At 35.8% G+C, this 16,248-nt stretch overlaps 3 protein-coding genes across 3 annotated transcripts; all 3 read right to left on the bottom strand.

Moving 5' to 3' along the window:
* Positions 1-980: 980 nt before the first annotated feature.
* LOC133842041 (dynein light chain roadblock-type 1) lies at positions 981-1,776 on the bottom strand. The gene is made up of 2 exons (XM_062274937.1): positions 1,588-1,776; positions 981-1,529 (listed from the first exon to the last, which is right to left on the bottom strand). The coding sequence occupies exons 1-2, from the start codon at positions 1,626-1,628 to the stop codon at positions 1,223-1,225; spliced, it is 348 nt and encodes a 115-aa protein (XP_062130921.1). The 5' UTR covers positions 1,629-1,776; the 3' UTR covers positions 981-1,222.
* A 143-nt stretch (positions 1,777-1,919) lies between these two features.
* Positions 1,920-2,789, bottom strand: LOC133844452 (leucine-rich repeat-containing protein 40). The gene has a single exon (XM_062278451.1). It carries the CDS (start codon positions 2,683-2,685, stop codon positions 1,972-1,974), a length of 714 nt encoding a protein of 237 aa, XP_062134435.1. The 5' UTR covers positions 2,686-2,789; the 3' UTR covers positions 1,920-1,971.
* Positions 2,790-3,445: 656 nt separating this feature from the next.
* On the bottom strand, positions 3,446-4,910 carry LOC133843262 (uncharacterized). The gene has a single exon (XM_062276721.1). The coding sequence runs from the start codon at positions 4,800-4,802 to the stop codon at positions 3,597-3,599; it is 1,206 nt and encodes a 401-aa protein (XP_062132705.1). The 5' UTR covers positions 4,803-4,910; the 3' UTR covers positions 3,446-3,596.
* Between the last annotated feature and the right edge of the window lie 11,338 nt (positions 4,911-16,248).

Here is a 16,248-nt window from a genome sequence, read left to right as displayed (position 1 = left end):
TCGTTAAATATAGTTCACAAATTTATATTTTTGAAATTTTCAAGTCTAACTATATTATGGGGAAACTTTTAAATATCCAAGCCACTATTTTTGTAGAATACAAATATAAAATAAATTAATTGCCAACGGAACAAAACATCATATGAACGCGACTCGGAAAAGTCTGGCGACATTTTTTTATGTATGTAGTTAAATAACAATTCCATCACACTAAAATTATTATCAAAATACTCACGGGTTATGTCACGAAACTCTGCCTATTATAAAATATTGAATTTCAAAGTAAAAAGCATGAAAAGAAGAAATTGCTTAATTTTTTTTATATTCCAAATTATTCAAAAATTAAATTAAATTTTATCTGTATGTTTTAGTTTTTATGGACCTCTTAACATAGGTGTTTAGTAATATTGAACGACACAATAAATTTTCGTTTTTTAAAAACGAAAATACACATTTGGCGTTTAGACCATAAATACAAGATATAAGAAAAAAATCAAAAATCTGTAAATGCGGAAAACGATATAAAGTGCCAAATAAACACTCGTAAATTTCTATACACCAAAATCCAATGTGGAAACACAAAGCCAAAAATTTTTTGTATATATTTCCAAGGAAAATGCATCACGCTTTACTGCGTTGTTTTGGCTTTTGGCTGGCCACAATAAATGAATAATGGCAGCAGAGTAAAGACCAAATAACACGGAGTTTTCTACAAAACAAGGTTGGTATGCGGTGAGTTTATGCATCTGAGAGAGGAAAAAACAAATACCCAAGTCACGAATGAAACGTGCATCATTAATTGCCAGTATCCATTGAGTATCGAATACTAACAAAGTGAGAAATTCACATTAGAACTTTATTGGAATTTCAGCCTCTACGAGGCAGAAGCGAGATGCTTCGAGGCTTTATGTGCAGATTACCAAATTATGAGCAATGTACAATTGCCAGCAAGTGAGCTTTGGTTTTTGCCTAAATTACCCATTTAAATACAAGCACAACATCGAAGAGTGTGAGATGTGTGTTTAGTTGGTACATTAACCAACGTTTCTTTGCTGAAAACACTTTTCAACTTGCCAAGCTTTAACCCAATAAAACTCAAATGTGTATTAGCCAAGTGATTACTTTCAACGCCCCATTGTTATGAAAACAATGGATTCATTTTGGGAATTAAGTTTCGATTATATGCTTCGCACACACACACACACAACATTAGTGTTGCTGTTTATTCCTTTTGTTTCTTCAACCTCTGTATAACAACTAGAATGAACTCCTGCGTTATGGATATATGAACTTCTTGACGATTCGACCGCAATCGCATGAAAGTCACATCATTAGCGGGATCCAGATCTCGGACCACATTGCGTGCCATGATCGCCAATGCATGCAGATGACTAGCGTAAGCATAAGAGCGCCTCTGACTAACCGTAGACCGCATTGGCCTTCCGTTGGGATCCATTACAATTATTTCACGAGCCCCACGAACAGCGAAATTATGGACGAAAGCATCATCATCATAAGCTCTGGTACGTCTGCTTTGCGTAATTCACATTCACTATATGTTAAAACCATGAACATTAACATACTCACGCTGACTGTATTTTTGTTGTTCGTCTCGTTGGTTGTGCCATATTTATTTTAATTGTGATATTTATGTCTACAAATTTAAGCACAAAATGGTTTTAAAATTTCTCAAAGCTTACTTATGTCAGACTTATGTATATTTAGTTTTCTTGTGTATTAGCTTTGTGCAAATTTGAAGGAGCTATGCGTGATCAGGGTCAGCATCAAATTTCATATCTGTTGGTTCGTCATCTATGAATTTGACTAGCTAATTGACAGAATTACTAGGTTATATTACAAGAATATGTACAAATGTTATAATACATATTTGGTGTATGTAATAAATGTTATTGATCAGATTATTAGATTTTCATTTTTATTAACATCTAAGGTACAAATGATAAAATAAGTTTACAGGGGAATGCGATTCCGTAGATATTCCATGATGGAAGCAGTGCCCATTGCTAAAATTTGATGGCGAGGCTGACGGAAAGGATTTCCAGACAAATGCAGCTCATCTATACTCGTAAGGTTTCCCAGCACTGGCGGTACGATCTGTATATTATTATTGGTAAGATTTAGAGTACCGAGCTTAGGGAGTGCCCCCAATCCATTATCAGTAGCATCGATTTCTTGAATTTGATTATCATTAGCAACAAGTGTTTCCAGACTTTCCAATTCGTAGATGCAAGGTGGTAATTGTTCGTAACGATTGTGGGAAATATTTAATTCTCGGAGCGTTTTAAGGCCAGCCAACTCCATGGGCAAGCTACGAAGCAAATTGCCTGATAAATTTATGCGTAATAGACGCGAGAACTGCGATATGAAGGAGGGTATGAATGAGATTTGGTTCTTAGACAAATTCAACTCTGTTAGCAATTCGCTCATATTTTGCAGTTCCGAAGGAACTTTTGTCAGCAAGTTGTCTTGAAGGCAAACAATATCGACTAGCTCATGGCACGCCATATCAACGATGTCTTCTGGCAATTCCGTCAGATTTTTCGAATTTGCTTTGAGAACTCGAGTGTTGCGCATCGAATACTTATCTGGAAATTGCGGATCACTCTTTGTCGATTTCGCTTTTCCGCCCTGTTGGCGGGGACTATTCAAGCCATCGCCAACCATTTTAATAAAGCAATGCGACTATAGTGAAAACTAGAAAAATTTGATTTTAATGAAACAACGATTTTAGTGCGACTGAAAATAAATTTGTATCATTTGCTTGAATTCAAATGACAATTGTTTTATGACAATTTTAGAGAGAGTAAGATGATTGAATATTTATTTTTGAAGGTGTTTCACAATTTGCATATGTACACATATGTATAAGTACTTCGAGATATAATTAATAGGACTTTGAAGATTTGATTTTCGCCATTATGCCATCGATAAAGACTTCTACTAATGTTTTAAAAAATTAAATTAAAAATAGGTGTCACGTTTGCTATAAAAGCTCTTTAAAGACTGAGTTTTATACACAATTTAGTGATGCTTCTTTCTTGAAGGAAAAACAAGTAAGAAAGTTGCAGTCTACTTAATGGGTTTGTAGCTGATTCTTTCTGTCTGTTTAATTGAATGTACACAAAGGAATGTATGGATGCAGTCGAGTGTTCCAAATTGACATACCTAGAAATTTTAAGATATCTATTTTTATATTTGGTATAATATAATACTATTTTTTATGCCCGACCGAAGAAACTACTGTTTTTGGCGACCCCTAATATAAGTATTTTTGTAAATACTGCAGGCTATTGGTTTTGCTTTAATGGGAATACACATGCAGTATGTCGATATTCAAAAATATGCGTTTGGTATGTTTCAGTACTAAGATAATACCGCTTCGCACTCGACTACAAACTTTTGAACTGTAAAAAAAGATAAAAAGAATGCGTAGTACTATATTGCTAATATCAGTAAACATACAATTTTATATGGCCATTTGGATCTCACAGATTAAAATATAAAAAGATATATAACACGTGTTCACAGAGAGAGCGGAATTTCACCCATACGACAAAATTGAATATTCGATTCATCTAAAGAACTCCGCAGCTTTTGATGGCAACGAGCTGATTATTCTTTGCCAAATGAGCTGTAGCATCTTGAATCTTTTCCAGAAGCTGAAGTCCCTTGCGAACCTTACCAAAAGCCACTCGCTTGCCGTTCAGAATTGACAACGGTTTGTAGCTAATGGTAAAAGTGAGTGCAGTCCGAGCATTACCGCGAACATAGCGACAAGGAAAGGAAAGAATGCCAGCATCGACGCCATGGTTGAGTACCTCGAAATCGTGTTCGATATTATTCATATCGAGATTGCGATCCGGATCCAGGGCAATACAGCCTTCAAGCCAAATGGGCGCAAAATTTCGAGTGAAGCTAATGCAGTGATTACTCTGGTTGGAACAGATACGCATAAATTCTAGCACAACTTGGGGGCACGCCTCCGTGAAGAGCTGAATGGCAAGACGACCTCGTATTTGCGTGCCAAGGACCTCTACATCAATGTAGATTTGTGGTCGTAGCAGCTTACACAGCACACTCACATCGCATATGTTCATGAGATCCTCGTATCGATGGAGCACATGCATTGGCACCTCATAGCTGAACGCCTTAATCATTTTGACCTTGTGATGGGATTTTCCCATAGCTGGATCAAACAAATTTCCACCTGGATTAAATTTCATATTCCTCTCTTGCTGTTTCCGTTCCTTCTCTCGGGCTACGCTGGCATTCCTCCAGCGACCAGCCGCTAAACGATCCGGCGATTTGGTGAATGTCCTCAACGTGTTGTTGCTCTTCCTGTAAAGCGCCGTAAGCATTTCCATATAAGAAAGCTCCATTCCATTACCCTCGCTGCTCTTCATCTTGGGTGGTGGCAAGCAAGTGTTCACCTTTCCTTTAATGTTGGCCAGACGATCACGATGCTGACGATATAGATCCCTTTGTTCATTCATACCCAAATGGGATCGAGACTTTATTTTAGGCAGCTGAGACTTGCTTATAGGCGTAGGAATCGCACGTTGATGATGCTTGAAATTGTTTTTCATCGCATTCACATTGATGTTAAAAGTGTGGTTATGCATCTTTGCGTTGCTGTCTTCTGGCTCCGGATGGTTATAAACTGGATTGGTCAGCGTGTAAGGTCCGCGTTTGACAGCCGCCACATATGGTGTCATTTGTTGGCCAGTGTTCTGAGGGGACTTCTGTACTCGTGGTGGATTTGGGACCTCTCTTATAAACATGTTTGCACTTATTACTTTGTATCTCTATTCAGAATGAAAATTTATACATAAATTTTATCTCAAAATCGCTCGTTGTGGACTTGTCGAACTGACTAGAAGTTATTATGGGGATACGATTATTGAATTCCTAAGGTTGCTAAGACAATTGAAATCAAGTAAGAAATTACAGCGAGTACACTTGAAATACTCGTTATCCAAGATATCCAAAATATCTGACTATTAGAGTAGATTGTTGGTCGTGTTTGTGCTTCGGAATGCTTTCGGGGTGAGTATTTGTTGATCCGCAACTGAATCAACAAAAAGAGATTCCCGATGCTGTTGTCACTTTAATGTGTGTTTATTTCGTTGGAATTATATTATGCAAAAAGCCAAGCTGCTGCAAACAACGGATCCAACTGAATAAGTGGTTTTTTATTTTATTTTATTTTTGCATTGTTATTCTTATCTCATTGCCTTTTGATTGACAATTGACTCGAATACAGTATATGAACAAATCATTATACATTCAATTTAAATTACAATTATGTTGAATGACTTTTATTAATTACATTGACAACTCAAATGTGAGCTGTTCTTTTGCAGTTACCGTAATTGATTTGAGTTTGTTTCAATCACTATTTGCTCGATTACAATTATAACAAGTAAGAGAGTTACAGTCGAGTGTGCTCGACTGTGAGATATCCGCTACCCATTTTTAATAAAGGCAAAATATTGCATTATTATTTTCAAAATATACCGAAAATACTAAAAAAAACTAAAATTATACCAAATGGTATGTTTGGTATATCGATATCGTACACAAATCAAAATATACCATAGACGGCATAGTGGAACAGATTGTCGGCCAAAGCAACTACGAGCCCTAGTAAGTAGACGCAATTCGCAACTCTAGCTTTAAAATTACGCTTGTTATTCGATTTTTTTGGCAAAAATTTGAAACAAACTTGATCTGCGTGCAAACATAACAGATGCTGTCCAAAAATTACAGCTCTATCTTTTATATTCTCTGAGATCCAATGTTTCATACGGACGGACGGACAGACAGACAGACACACAGACGGACAGACGGACATGGCTAGATCGACTCTGCTGTTTATCCTGATCAAGAATATATATACTTTATAGGATCGGAGATGCCTCCTTCTACCTGTTACATACATTTCCTGCCGGCACAAAGTTATAATACCCTTCTTACCTATGGCTAGCGGGTATCAAAAGAACTATCTTATTCTGACGGTTAAGTACTATTTTGCGTACCTACAAAGTTAGATCCCTAGCCAAATCTTTGCATGCCTTCATTAACTTGCTACAAATATTTCGTTAACATAGCAATTTTACGCATTGGAAATTTATTCAGTTTACAGTTTTCAACACATTGTCGCAATCAAATAATTATATTCTTGTTTCAAACTCCATAAATGTGCAATACCAAACTGTTAATTGAGCTCAATCATGTGGCAAAACTCTGATTTACGACAAAATGGACCAAAAGTGAAAATAAAAGAGAAATTCCGTTTTTATTGCACAAAAGTAAAGCTAGTCTGTGCGAGCAACGATGCGTGCCAGGCAACTGGAGGGCAATTGAATTGAACCCGTTGCCATGGCAATGGAAGTGGATAGATTGCACAGCGATTGCAAATTAAAGCTGAGTAAACAAAGACTAGGGCAATATTTACCCATTAGGGAATAGCCTGAACGAAATAAAAATAATATTTAACATTTGATGTTTTCATTTACAATTCTTAAAAATGCTCAGTTAAATACACAGTCTTCAATAAACTGAACTGGTAATTATGGCTGAATTTAATCAAATTGCATACGGTCATTGAACTTTGAGTGAAACTAAATTGGGAATCAGAAATGAATGCACTCTGAATTACCAGTAGGTAGATGTAAAGTGCGAGGTTAATAATGGTCAATGTGGTTATCATTTGATTGCAATATGCTCAATCAGCTAAAATCATTTATCGACATTGCATGTGATGGTCTGCAAGTAAAAAAATCAAAAATAATATTGCGTTTAAATTACTTTTAGTTTAGTTGACTACGCTAAAAAGGGATTACAATGTATGACGTTAAATATTCTGAAATTAGTCCGACAAACGTCATTTAATTACTTGAAAATTAACATCTGTGATTTGCAAAAGCTGCACATATAATTTCACATTTATTCTAATTAAAAAACATTTCCCATCTTTTTTAAAATGCGTGAAGTGAAGTGCATTTATGTATGAAATATTTATAACTAAGCAACTAATTTATTACATTAAGCGAACAATTTCATGTATTCTGATTCAATAAATTACTCTTTTGTTTGTTTGTTTTGTCATTGTAACAAACATAATAAGGTCATGTATTAAAGGGTATAGTTTGTTTAAATACTTGCAATTGCCAGATTTTTCATAATTGGTGGCATAATTATCGGCATAAAGCATCTGGTGCCCGCATAAACATTTAATACTGAATCGATTTGCATTAATTGAATGTTAATATGCTAAAGATTTTGTGGGCACAATTAAATGATTAATGACATGATTTTTATGTTGAATGTGTGTGGTCACGATAAGGGCTGGATTAAAATAAATATAAAACAAGAAAGAAAGCCACAATCCAGTGTGCTCGACTATGAGATACCCGCTTCCTATTTTGAATAAGAGGAATACAGTGCGGTACCAAATCAGTACTGGCAAAATACTATAATATACTGAAGGCTTTAGTTGTTATTTTGATATAGTACTACAATCAAAATAAACTATAGAGTACTAAACATACTAAATTGTCAGCCAAAGCAGCTAAGAACTTTTAAACTTTTTATCTGATTGCATCCACAATTTCAGGAATCATGAATACCGTAGTTATTATTGACTCTGATCAAGAATATATATACTTTATTGTATATATATTAATAGATGAGCTCTTCTGCCTATTACACATAAATTTTCTGTTCGCACAAAGTTATAATACCCTTCAACCCTGTGAGCAGCGGGCTTAATCACATATGTATGTTAATATGTGATGGTAGAAGCTTCCACACTTGGGGTAAATAAAACAAGGACAATCGTACCCCTACGAGTATTGTCTACCAGGGGCTATCAGCGGCGCCTTATCAATCAATGAGTCAATGATGGCACTGACTTCAAGTATGATTAAAGGGCGCTGGTGAAGAGGGATGGAATGATGCTTGTCGCTGAGTGAGAGCGAGGCAACTGCTGAAGACAGAACCTCTTAAGCACTTTTGTTCTCGAGTGTCACACAGTTGCATCAGCTTTGCTCAACCATGCCACTTGATGCTGTTACTCTGTGTTTGAATATGTGTGTATCACGAGGAACTATTCAAGTTCTATGTTTTTACTTATTTTCACTTATACTGTCAGCGTGAGTGACTGACTGACTCTTCTGACTATTCGCCAGTTAGTCAGGGCTTAGAGTGCGAATGTTGTTGCGTGCACAATATTTGTATGCCCCATACATCGCGAATTCGTGTTGCAACGCTCGACGCTTGAAAATATGTCAACAATGAAGATGCCAACTGAGCTGAGGGACGAACTCACAAATGTAAATGTAATCAACCATAGAAGAGAAGAGCAGTGGGAGTCACTGGCTCCACTTTGGCAATATAATCAAATTTATAAACGTCGTCGTCGTCAGTCGTCAGTCGTCTCGCATTCGTATGCGCACAACTTTATTTGTTTAGCCTACAACACACCAGTTGCAATATGCATACATTAAATGTCAGTAGTCGTTGTGTTTGACTTGGTTTAATGGAAAATACATTTTGAAATCCCAAGTGCAAGTGCGCTCTGTGTTTCAGTCGATGTAACGCAGAGCGATTTAATCGCCGTCGTGAATGCAGCTGCCATCACCTTAAATATATTATTGCCCAGCTATAACGACATTACTATATTTTCCAGATTACGGGCATCAGACACGACTCATTTCATTTCACTTCTCAAGATGCTTTTAGCCGCCCTTCGATGCTTCCATTCGATTGCCCCAATACACAAAATACTCATATGTTTTGTCTTCAGCCAGATTTTTTGCCTCGTCTACACATTTATTTTATTTCTTATGACTTTCCGAGGTATGTTTGTATGTAAAACCGTATGGGGCCACCCAATAATGTGTCTGACCTTGCTGTCTTGCGATAAAACCCCCGCACTTCGGCTCTCGCTCTGGCTCCTTGTCCTATTCCCATACATTGGCTCAGCAGACACACTGCCATCAAGTTTTATGCTTTTATGTTTTCATATTTCTGCGTGTGTTTTTTTACGATGGCTACCAAAAATGGAAACAAAAGCCGACAGCCAAAAGTTAAGAGCATAATGGAGGATAAATGCTTTGACTGTATAAATGTGCTTTTATGCTGCACGCTTTGACGCGTTTCTTGCCATGTCCTACGCATGTCAACTGACAGCTCCTCACTCAGTGCTTTTCGTATTTTATTATACTACACACTGCGAAAGGAACACAGAGCTTACACGAATATTTGATACGTTAAGGGTGAACCCAACAGAGTTTCACTTTCTCGGTCAAACCTTCCTTTCAACATAACATATTTCAGTGCAGTTTGTCGTTAGGGCCACTTTATGTTTTGGGTATTTCCGGGGATTTTAAGCTAAACGGTTCCATAAAATGCCATGCAAAAAGCATATTTGAGTATCTAAGATAGGTTTCACTTCTGAGTGTGTATAGCGAACTTTCATGCTGGTTGCTCAAGCTAGATGTTAAAAAGGGTTTCACATTTCAAATTTAAAGCAGGTGAGTCGAGTATGCTTGACTGCGAGATACCCTTAACCATTTTCAGTCAATTCAAAAACACTGCGAAAACAGCAATATCATTGAAATATACAAATTTCTTATGCGGAAAATATACTAGAATATACGAAAAGTTATAGCTTAATACCTTTCCTTATACATATATACGAAATATACCAAATTTTTGATCAAAGCAATAAATCCTTTACATCTGAATCTATATTACGCCGTATTTTAATTAATATAGCTTTTTATCTGAGTTTATTTTATATATTTGGGGTCGGAGATGCCAGCTTGTGTTGTTTGATATATATTATATTGCATGTTGACTGAAAGTTATAATATCCTTCTACACTGCAAGTAGCGAGCTTACATATTTGAGCTGTTTTAAACATTTAATTAAAGGTTGGTTTCTTAGAACACACTAAGAAAATTAGATTGCCTATGCGTGTATAGTAAAATCCCCAGCGCATTGATCCACAAATTCAGGGGACATAAAGACATCAGTTAATTAAAACCATTAATGTTCTGACAGCAGTTTTCGAAGCTGCTAATTAATTAAATTGACAAATCAAGCTTACAGCCCCTCAAGAACTTAATCACTCAGTAACAGGCCATAAAAGGGGAATAAGAGGGAGCTTAATTAGCAAGAAGACAAGGTGTTAAGAGCTCGACGATATCAGCTCTTAAGCCACCAAAAATATTTAATCTAATTTTAGATACTTGTAAAGGCTTTATAAAAGGCACACCGTGGTTGGTCGCTGGTTGGTGTCTGGTAACTTGACGTGGCTTGCTCTAGACTTGGCGGCATAATAGCCTACCACAAGGTATACAGGAACTGCTTGCAACTGTTTTGGCTTAAATGGAGGTAAGAAGCTTACCTTTTGTTGAAAGACCCTGTAACGAAAGTAAAAAAGGAAAAACCAAAAGGTTAAATATGGCTGGGCTTAAGATAAGATTAAATTTTAAGTATACATGTAATCTCGAAACAATTTTATTAGTCTATTCCACAAATGCTCCGGACAAGCCGGTGGCCAATTAGATTAATGGCCTCATAAGAAGCGGCGCCTGTCAAACCCTCAACACCCAAAGAGATGAAGTGCTTATACTTAACATCGCTTCATCTTTAGCTGCTGAGCCCCTCAAGCAGAATGTATTTTAATAGCAGTGCATTTAGGTGTAGAGTAATCTTTTATGGCTTTTTTTTTATTATATTATTAACATATTTTCTAACTTTGCAGAGAGCTAAACGAATTTGCCTCGAGCCAATTCTATTGTTGTGAAAATAATTTTTTACAGCTTTGTCGCCATTTAAATCAATATCGTACTTTCAGTTCCTAAACAATTTGCCACTCTCTTTTGTTGCAAAAGTCATATAAATAAAGAAAATTGAGTTTTGATATGGCTTTTATTATTCACCAACTAGTTAAAACAAAATTCTTCCTCCATCATCATAACAGAGTAAGCAAAAAATGGCCAAACTCTTAGATTGCCGCTTTCAGTCCACAACTTGCTGACGAGACGCTTCTGCCAAGTTTTATGGAATACATGTGTCCAGTGTGCCAGTCAAACACAACTGTTCATGGAACACTCTGAAAGGACCATGCAAACACTTCTATATATGCATCCACGTAGAGACGAGCTTATGCAACAGCACCCAAAGAGTTGGTTGTTCAAAGCAATTTACCAAAACATTACAAGCCATAATCGGTAGGGATATTTCACTTGATGCTCGCACGTTTGTAACACGTGTTAACAGCATAGCTCACCGAAGCTGTTATTCTAAGGCAACACAAATTTAGCTACAAGATGTGTGCTTTCTACTTGAATTTGACAACAGTTTTCAAGATGTAAAATTAGGTTTGCGCTTCTAGTTACTTGCATTGATCGCACTGTATTCAAATTTATTGCTAATCACTTATTTTTAAGTTTGATAATACATATATACATCAGCATTCGTTTCTTAATTCAAGTGGATTTAATATTGCTTTAAATATTTCTGTATTCATTTCGAAGATAAACTTTGTGCTCAATTTTGGGTGCCGTGTCCCTTATGTCCACAAATCAAAGTTTTATTCTCTGTTGCTATGAATCAATGGCGTACTTGTCAAATGGGGGAATGATAGTTTATTTTAACAATTTTCATGTTGAGTTTACTCGACTAGAAGTAATCTTAAAAGCTCTCAATGTTTCAATGCTTGTCTTCTTTAAGCAAGCTTAAGTTGCAGTTTCATATATAACTAAAGAAAAAGCTTAGTTACAATGAAATGCGAGAAATGTGTTTAGCAAAATCCATAGTATTTTTCCAAGCTAGAATATTCTTTAAATAAATAAAGCGAATAAGTGTTTTATGACAATGCTTAGATGCCCGATAAACGAAAATTTTATATTAATTCTTTTGCAATGCCTGTACAATATAAATTTTATTGGAGATAAAAATTAATTAAAAGAAAATCATCAGTAAGACCATCTAGAAGGTACTGAAATGTAAATATTTCGTCATAAGACATTTGAAATTTGAAAAATTCACATGCATAAATAAAACTATATATTAGAATTTGAATGAATTTAGATTTTAAAGGCCAAGAGAACAGTGAAATATCTAGTCAAGCACTCTCGACAAAATCTTCTTTTACTTATCCGAACGATTTGTCGGAAATATTAAAGATTCTTCTATGTATGTGGACTGTTGGAGGTCGATGGAGATGACCACAAAGCAACTGTGAAATAGTTTTTCATATCCGTCGGCAGTTTACATTGTAACTGTGCTGGCCTATTCTGTGCGATCATGTGGCTTGTCACCTGGCACTGAAACGCTGTTTTTGTCGCAATCGTGTGTCTGGCAGTTGTGTGATTACATATTCATGACATTTCCTAGAAGCCACAGCTTTTTCCATCGCTTAACCTTTGTCCTTTCATCTCTCAAGTTGCATTTTTTTTCCTTCGTATGTTGCACATGCATTTTGAATACAAAGCTCAATTTTTTCTCATTTGGCTTGCGGAAATTTGCTCTGCAGTGCAAATCAAAGTCATTCGCTTTGCCATTGTCAACAAACTTGCATACAACCTCGGTCCAGCAGACACACACAAACATTAGTTCACGCACACTTAACCGCCCACATAATGTATCCGTCGTTATATAAATACTTTGCATTCTTATTTTTGTCCCTCGGGCAAAGTCTTTCAAGTCATGCTGTGTACGAACATCTTGGTATTGCTTTCTTCAGCCAAGCTCTAGGTGCTGATATCCAGCTACCATGAATTTTACACCAACACTACCTAGATTGACCCGCTGCTTATCTACAATGGATTTTGATATAAATATTTTTAGACACTTTGTTTTATACAAATAAGGAAGCTAGAGACGAGTGGGCTCGTCTTTGAGATACCCATTTTTAATAAATGCAAAATAGTATGGGATTTTTCTTTAAATATACCAGAATGTTAAGCAATTAAGCTAAGATCCGCATAAAAAAATATTATTTGTCTAAGACATTTACATCACAACAATGAACTTACAATACGGTCAATGTCAATTGCCAACAATCAATGTTGATAACAATTATCAAAACAAAAAAAAAAACATTTAAAAAAAAATACTTTTTGAACCCTTATGTGTATAATTTAGTTAAGATGGTTTATCGACACAAAAAATGACTACTGCAAGCCGATGCTTATTCCATGTTATGATAGCAGTATTTAAACATCAATTTACCAGTGGAAGAGTTCTTTGGGAGCTTAACTTAAACTTCAACCTTTGCTGCATATAAAATTACGAAAAGTAGAATTTGTAGGTACTGCTTATAGCCCTTAAAGAATTCGACCTTGCTAAGAACCTCCAGTACAAACCTCATCAAATTAGCATTACGAGCAGTTGGAAAGTAAACTCTTTAGTTTATGAGGTTGCACGGCTGAGGGTAACTTGAAGTTGTTGCTAGGGTGCAACACAACATGACCATGACATGACCCTGAAACTTGAAAGCTTACTATGTTACAACTTGTATATTATGTTCAAGCACTTCCTTATTATTACGTGTATTATATGTATTTAGAAATCAGACAATAAGCGTTGCAACATGCACCTCACGATGCTCCGAGTTACCGCCAAAATATTGAATCATATTTGTGTTTATTTAGACGCACGCTTACTTGTGTTTAAATTTGTTTAATATTTATTGCTATAATGAGAATGGATTAAAGTTGATATGCAAAAACATTTGGTTGTTTATAATACTTTAAATATAATATTCAAATGTAAGTACTTAACACCAATCTAAAAATGTCAAAATACATATCGCACAGACTTTATACCCAGAATGCATTTGATAAAATTTTAAATCATCATAAATTAACCAATAAATAAAATTAACCAATAAAATAATGAATCACACGCATTCTGCGTTGTGTCGTTATTTCAAATAAGAGAGAGAGAGAGAAAGAGCTCTGTGTTGCATCACATACTAAAATAGAAAGGGCTCTTATAGACTAAGGTCCATTGGAGATAAGAAACTGTTGTTTGCTATATAAGAGCTTGGAATTTTAAGATATAAAGGTCAGCTCTTTAAACGAATTTACCTATATTAGTTGTGTCCATACACAAGTGATATTTGATTTGACTGAGTTTTGAATTCTATTACTGTGATGTTTTAATAAAGCAATTATCTAGAAATGTCGATTCTCAGCATCAACATCTCATAATTTGCAATGATGAGTATAACGTTGCAGAGTAAATATTTGCAATTAATCAAGAAATATTTTGATTTATTAAACATTGCTTAAACAAACTGCCTGTAGGCAACAATTGTAATACGTCGATATATGAGTGAAGAATTTACTGTAATCTCAATGCATTGAATTACGGTCAAATTGGCTTTAAATCAAGCACATCAAGTTGCCATCTTGGGTCTCATTAAGTATACGCAATGTTTTCGCATTTTGCTTACGACTATGTGATGATATTGCATGGGCTAATTTATGCATTTGTTTACATTTATTGGGATTGCTTAGACAACAAACAAGCACAACAAATATAGGACAATATTTATAGTAGTTCAGTTGACTTGCAGTTGTTCAATAAATGCTGATCAAAGTTCACTGAGACCAAATGAGCCTGTGTTTGTTGACAATGTAATTTGCGAGGCAAATAATTTTCAGAAGACGCCAGCAAACTTTACAAGAATTCGCATAATTTAATATAGTGGAAACTCCGTTAGCAGACGCATTTATTAACCACGCACTTTTTTCAAGACATTCGTTTTTGTTTATGTGAGGAAGTTAAAGGTTTTTATACCAGTTACACACACTGTAAAAGGGTATTATAGTTTTGTGCCAATATGAAATGTATGTTACTGAAATGTATGTTTATGGCAAGCCAATAAAGTTCAGGGACAACTGCTAATACGATATGTCCGTATCAACATCTATATTTCAGAGACTATAAGAGACAGTTACCATATTTTTCTTTTATTTGAAATGAGCACCAGATATCTTAGTCTGTACAATGACTCTATCATTCTTACTTACTTCTGCAAAAAGTAGTAAAATTTGCTATGTTATTCATGGTGCATTTAAAGTTGATTTTCAATTTTAAATGTCATTCCCCTTGCAAATTATGAAACCGCATGGAGTCCTTTTTATTCGAGATTAAAGTTTAATGATAATGATACTGCACTTTTGCAATAAAACTCTTGTCGAAAGATTCAGACGTCTGGTTAAGTGTTGTGTCAAGCTCACTGTGAAATTTAAAATTCAAATTTGAACTAAACAATCATTAAATATGTAATAAATAAATACATATTCCTTAAAACGCTGTGGTATGATAAATCCAAATATAAGTTTAATTAAAAGTTATCATTAAAGCGATGCAATTTTATTTACGAAATATTATTGACAGTATTTGAGATAATATTTACTGGGAGAGGAATCTGAATTAAGAAGAAAATAAGTCAAAGATATTATCATTGGATGAGACAACTTTTAATAACGTTTCATAAAATTAAATAGGCCCTCGAGCATGAAAATTGTTGCGGTGCATTGATGTCAGTATTAAAACAACATGTCGTATTTATATCTTCTGCCGTACTCCACGCAGAGTACTTAAAAATACATACGCATGAATACGACACAGACGTCACTTTAAGGTATTTAAATTCGCAAAAGTTGATGGCGCTGCGAGTGCAAACCGGAAGCTGGCGTAGCAACTTATATTTTCGTATGTAATTTGTTGTCGTTGTTGTCAGCGCCACCTGTCGCCATAGGCGTGGTAACTGATATTTCAGACCAGACTGTGCTTGCTGCATGTGCCCAGCCCAGTCGCTGGCTGCACACCACACTCACTCATACTAACACACACACACCCAAGTACTAACACACACACATAAGTAAAGCACATACATATACACACACACACACACGCATGGCATGCGAGTAATCTACATGAAACGGCGGTAGGTTGTTTTTTCCGCTGGCTTTTGCCGCAGCTGCCATCACAACAAGTTTTTGCTAAAGTAAATTAAATTTTAGCTTAAATGGAAACTTTTCTTTTTGCCAACGCATCTCTCAAGCCTCCGCCCTCCCCGCTCCCCGCTCCCCGCTCGCCATGCCGACCATTCCGCTGCGCTCCTCCTCGGGGCAATAGCCACCGCATGTACTGTCTTAGTTTAGTGGGTCTTAATTAAAACGCGACTCGTCT

This window comes from Drosophila sulfurigaster, chromosome 3 (assembly GCF_023558435.1).
Source record: "Drosophila sulfurigaster albostrigata strain 15112-1811.04 chromosome 3, ASM2355843v2, whole genome shotgun sequence".
NCBI lineage: Eukaryota > Metazoa > Arthropoda > Insecta > Diptera > Drosophilidae > Drosophila > Drosophila sulfurigaster.
Note: the sequence above shows the minus strand (reverse complement) of the source record. Positions and strands in the feature narration are given on the sequence as shown.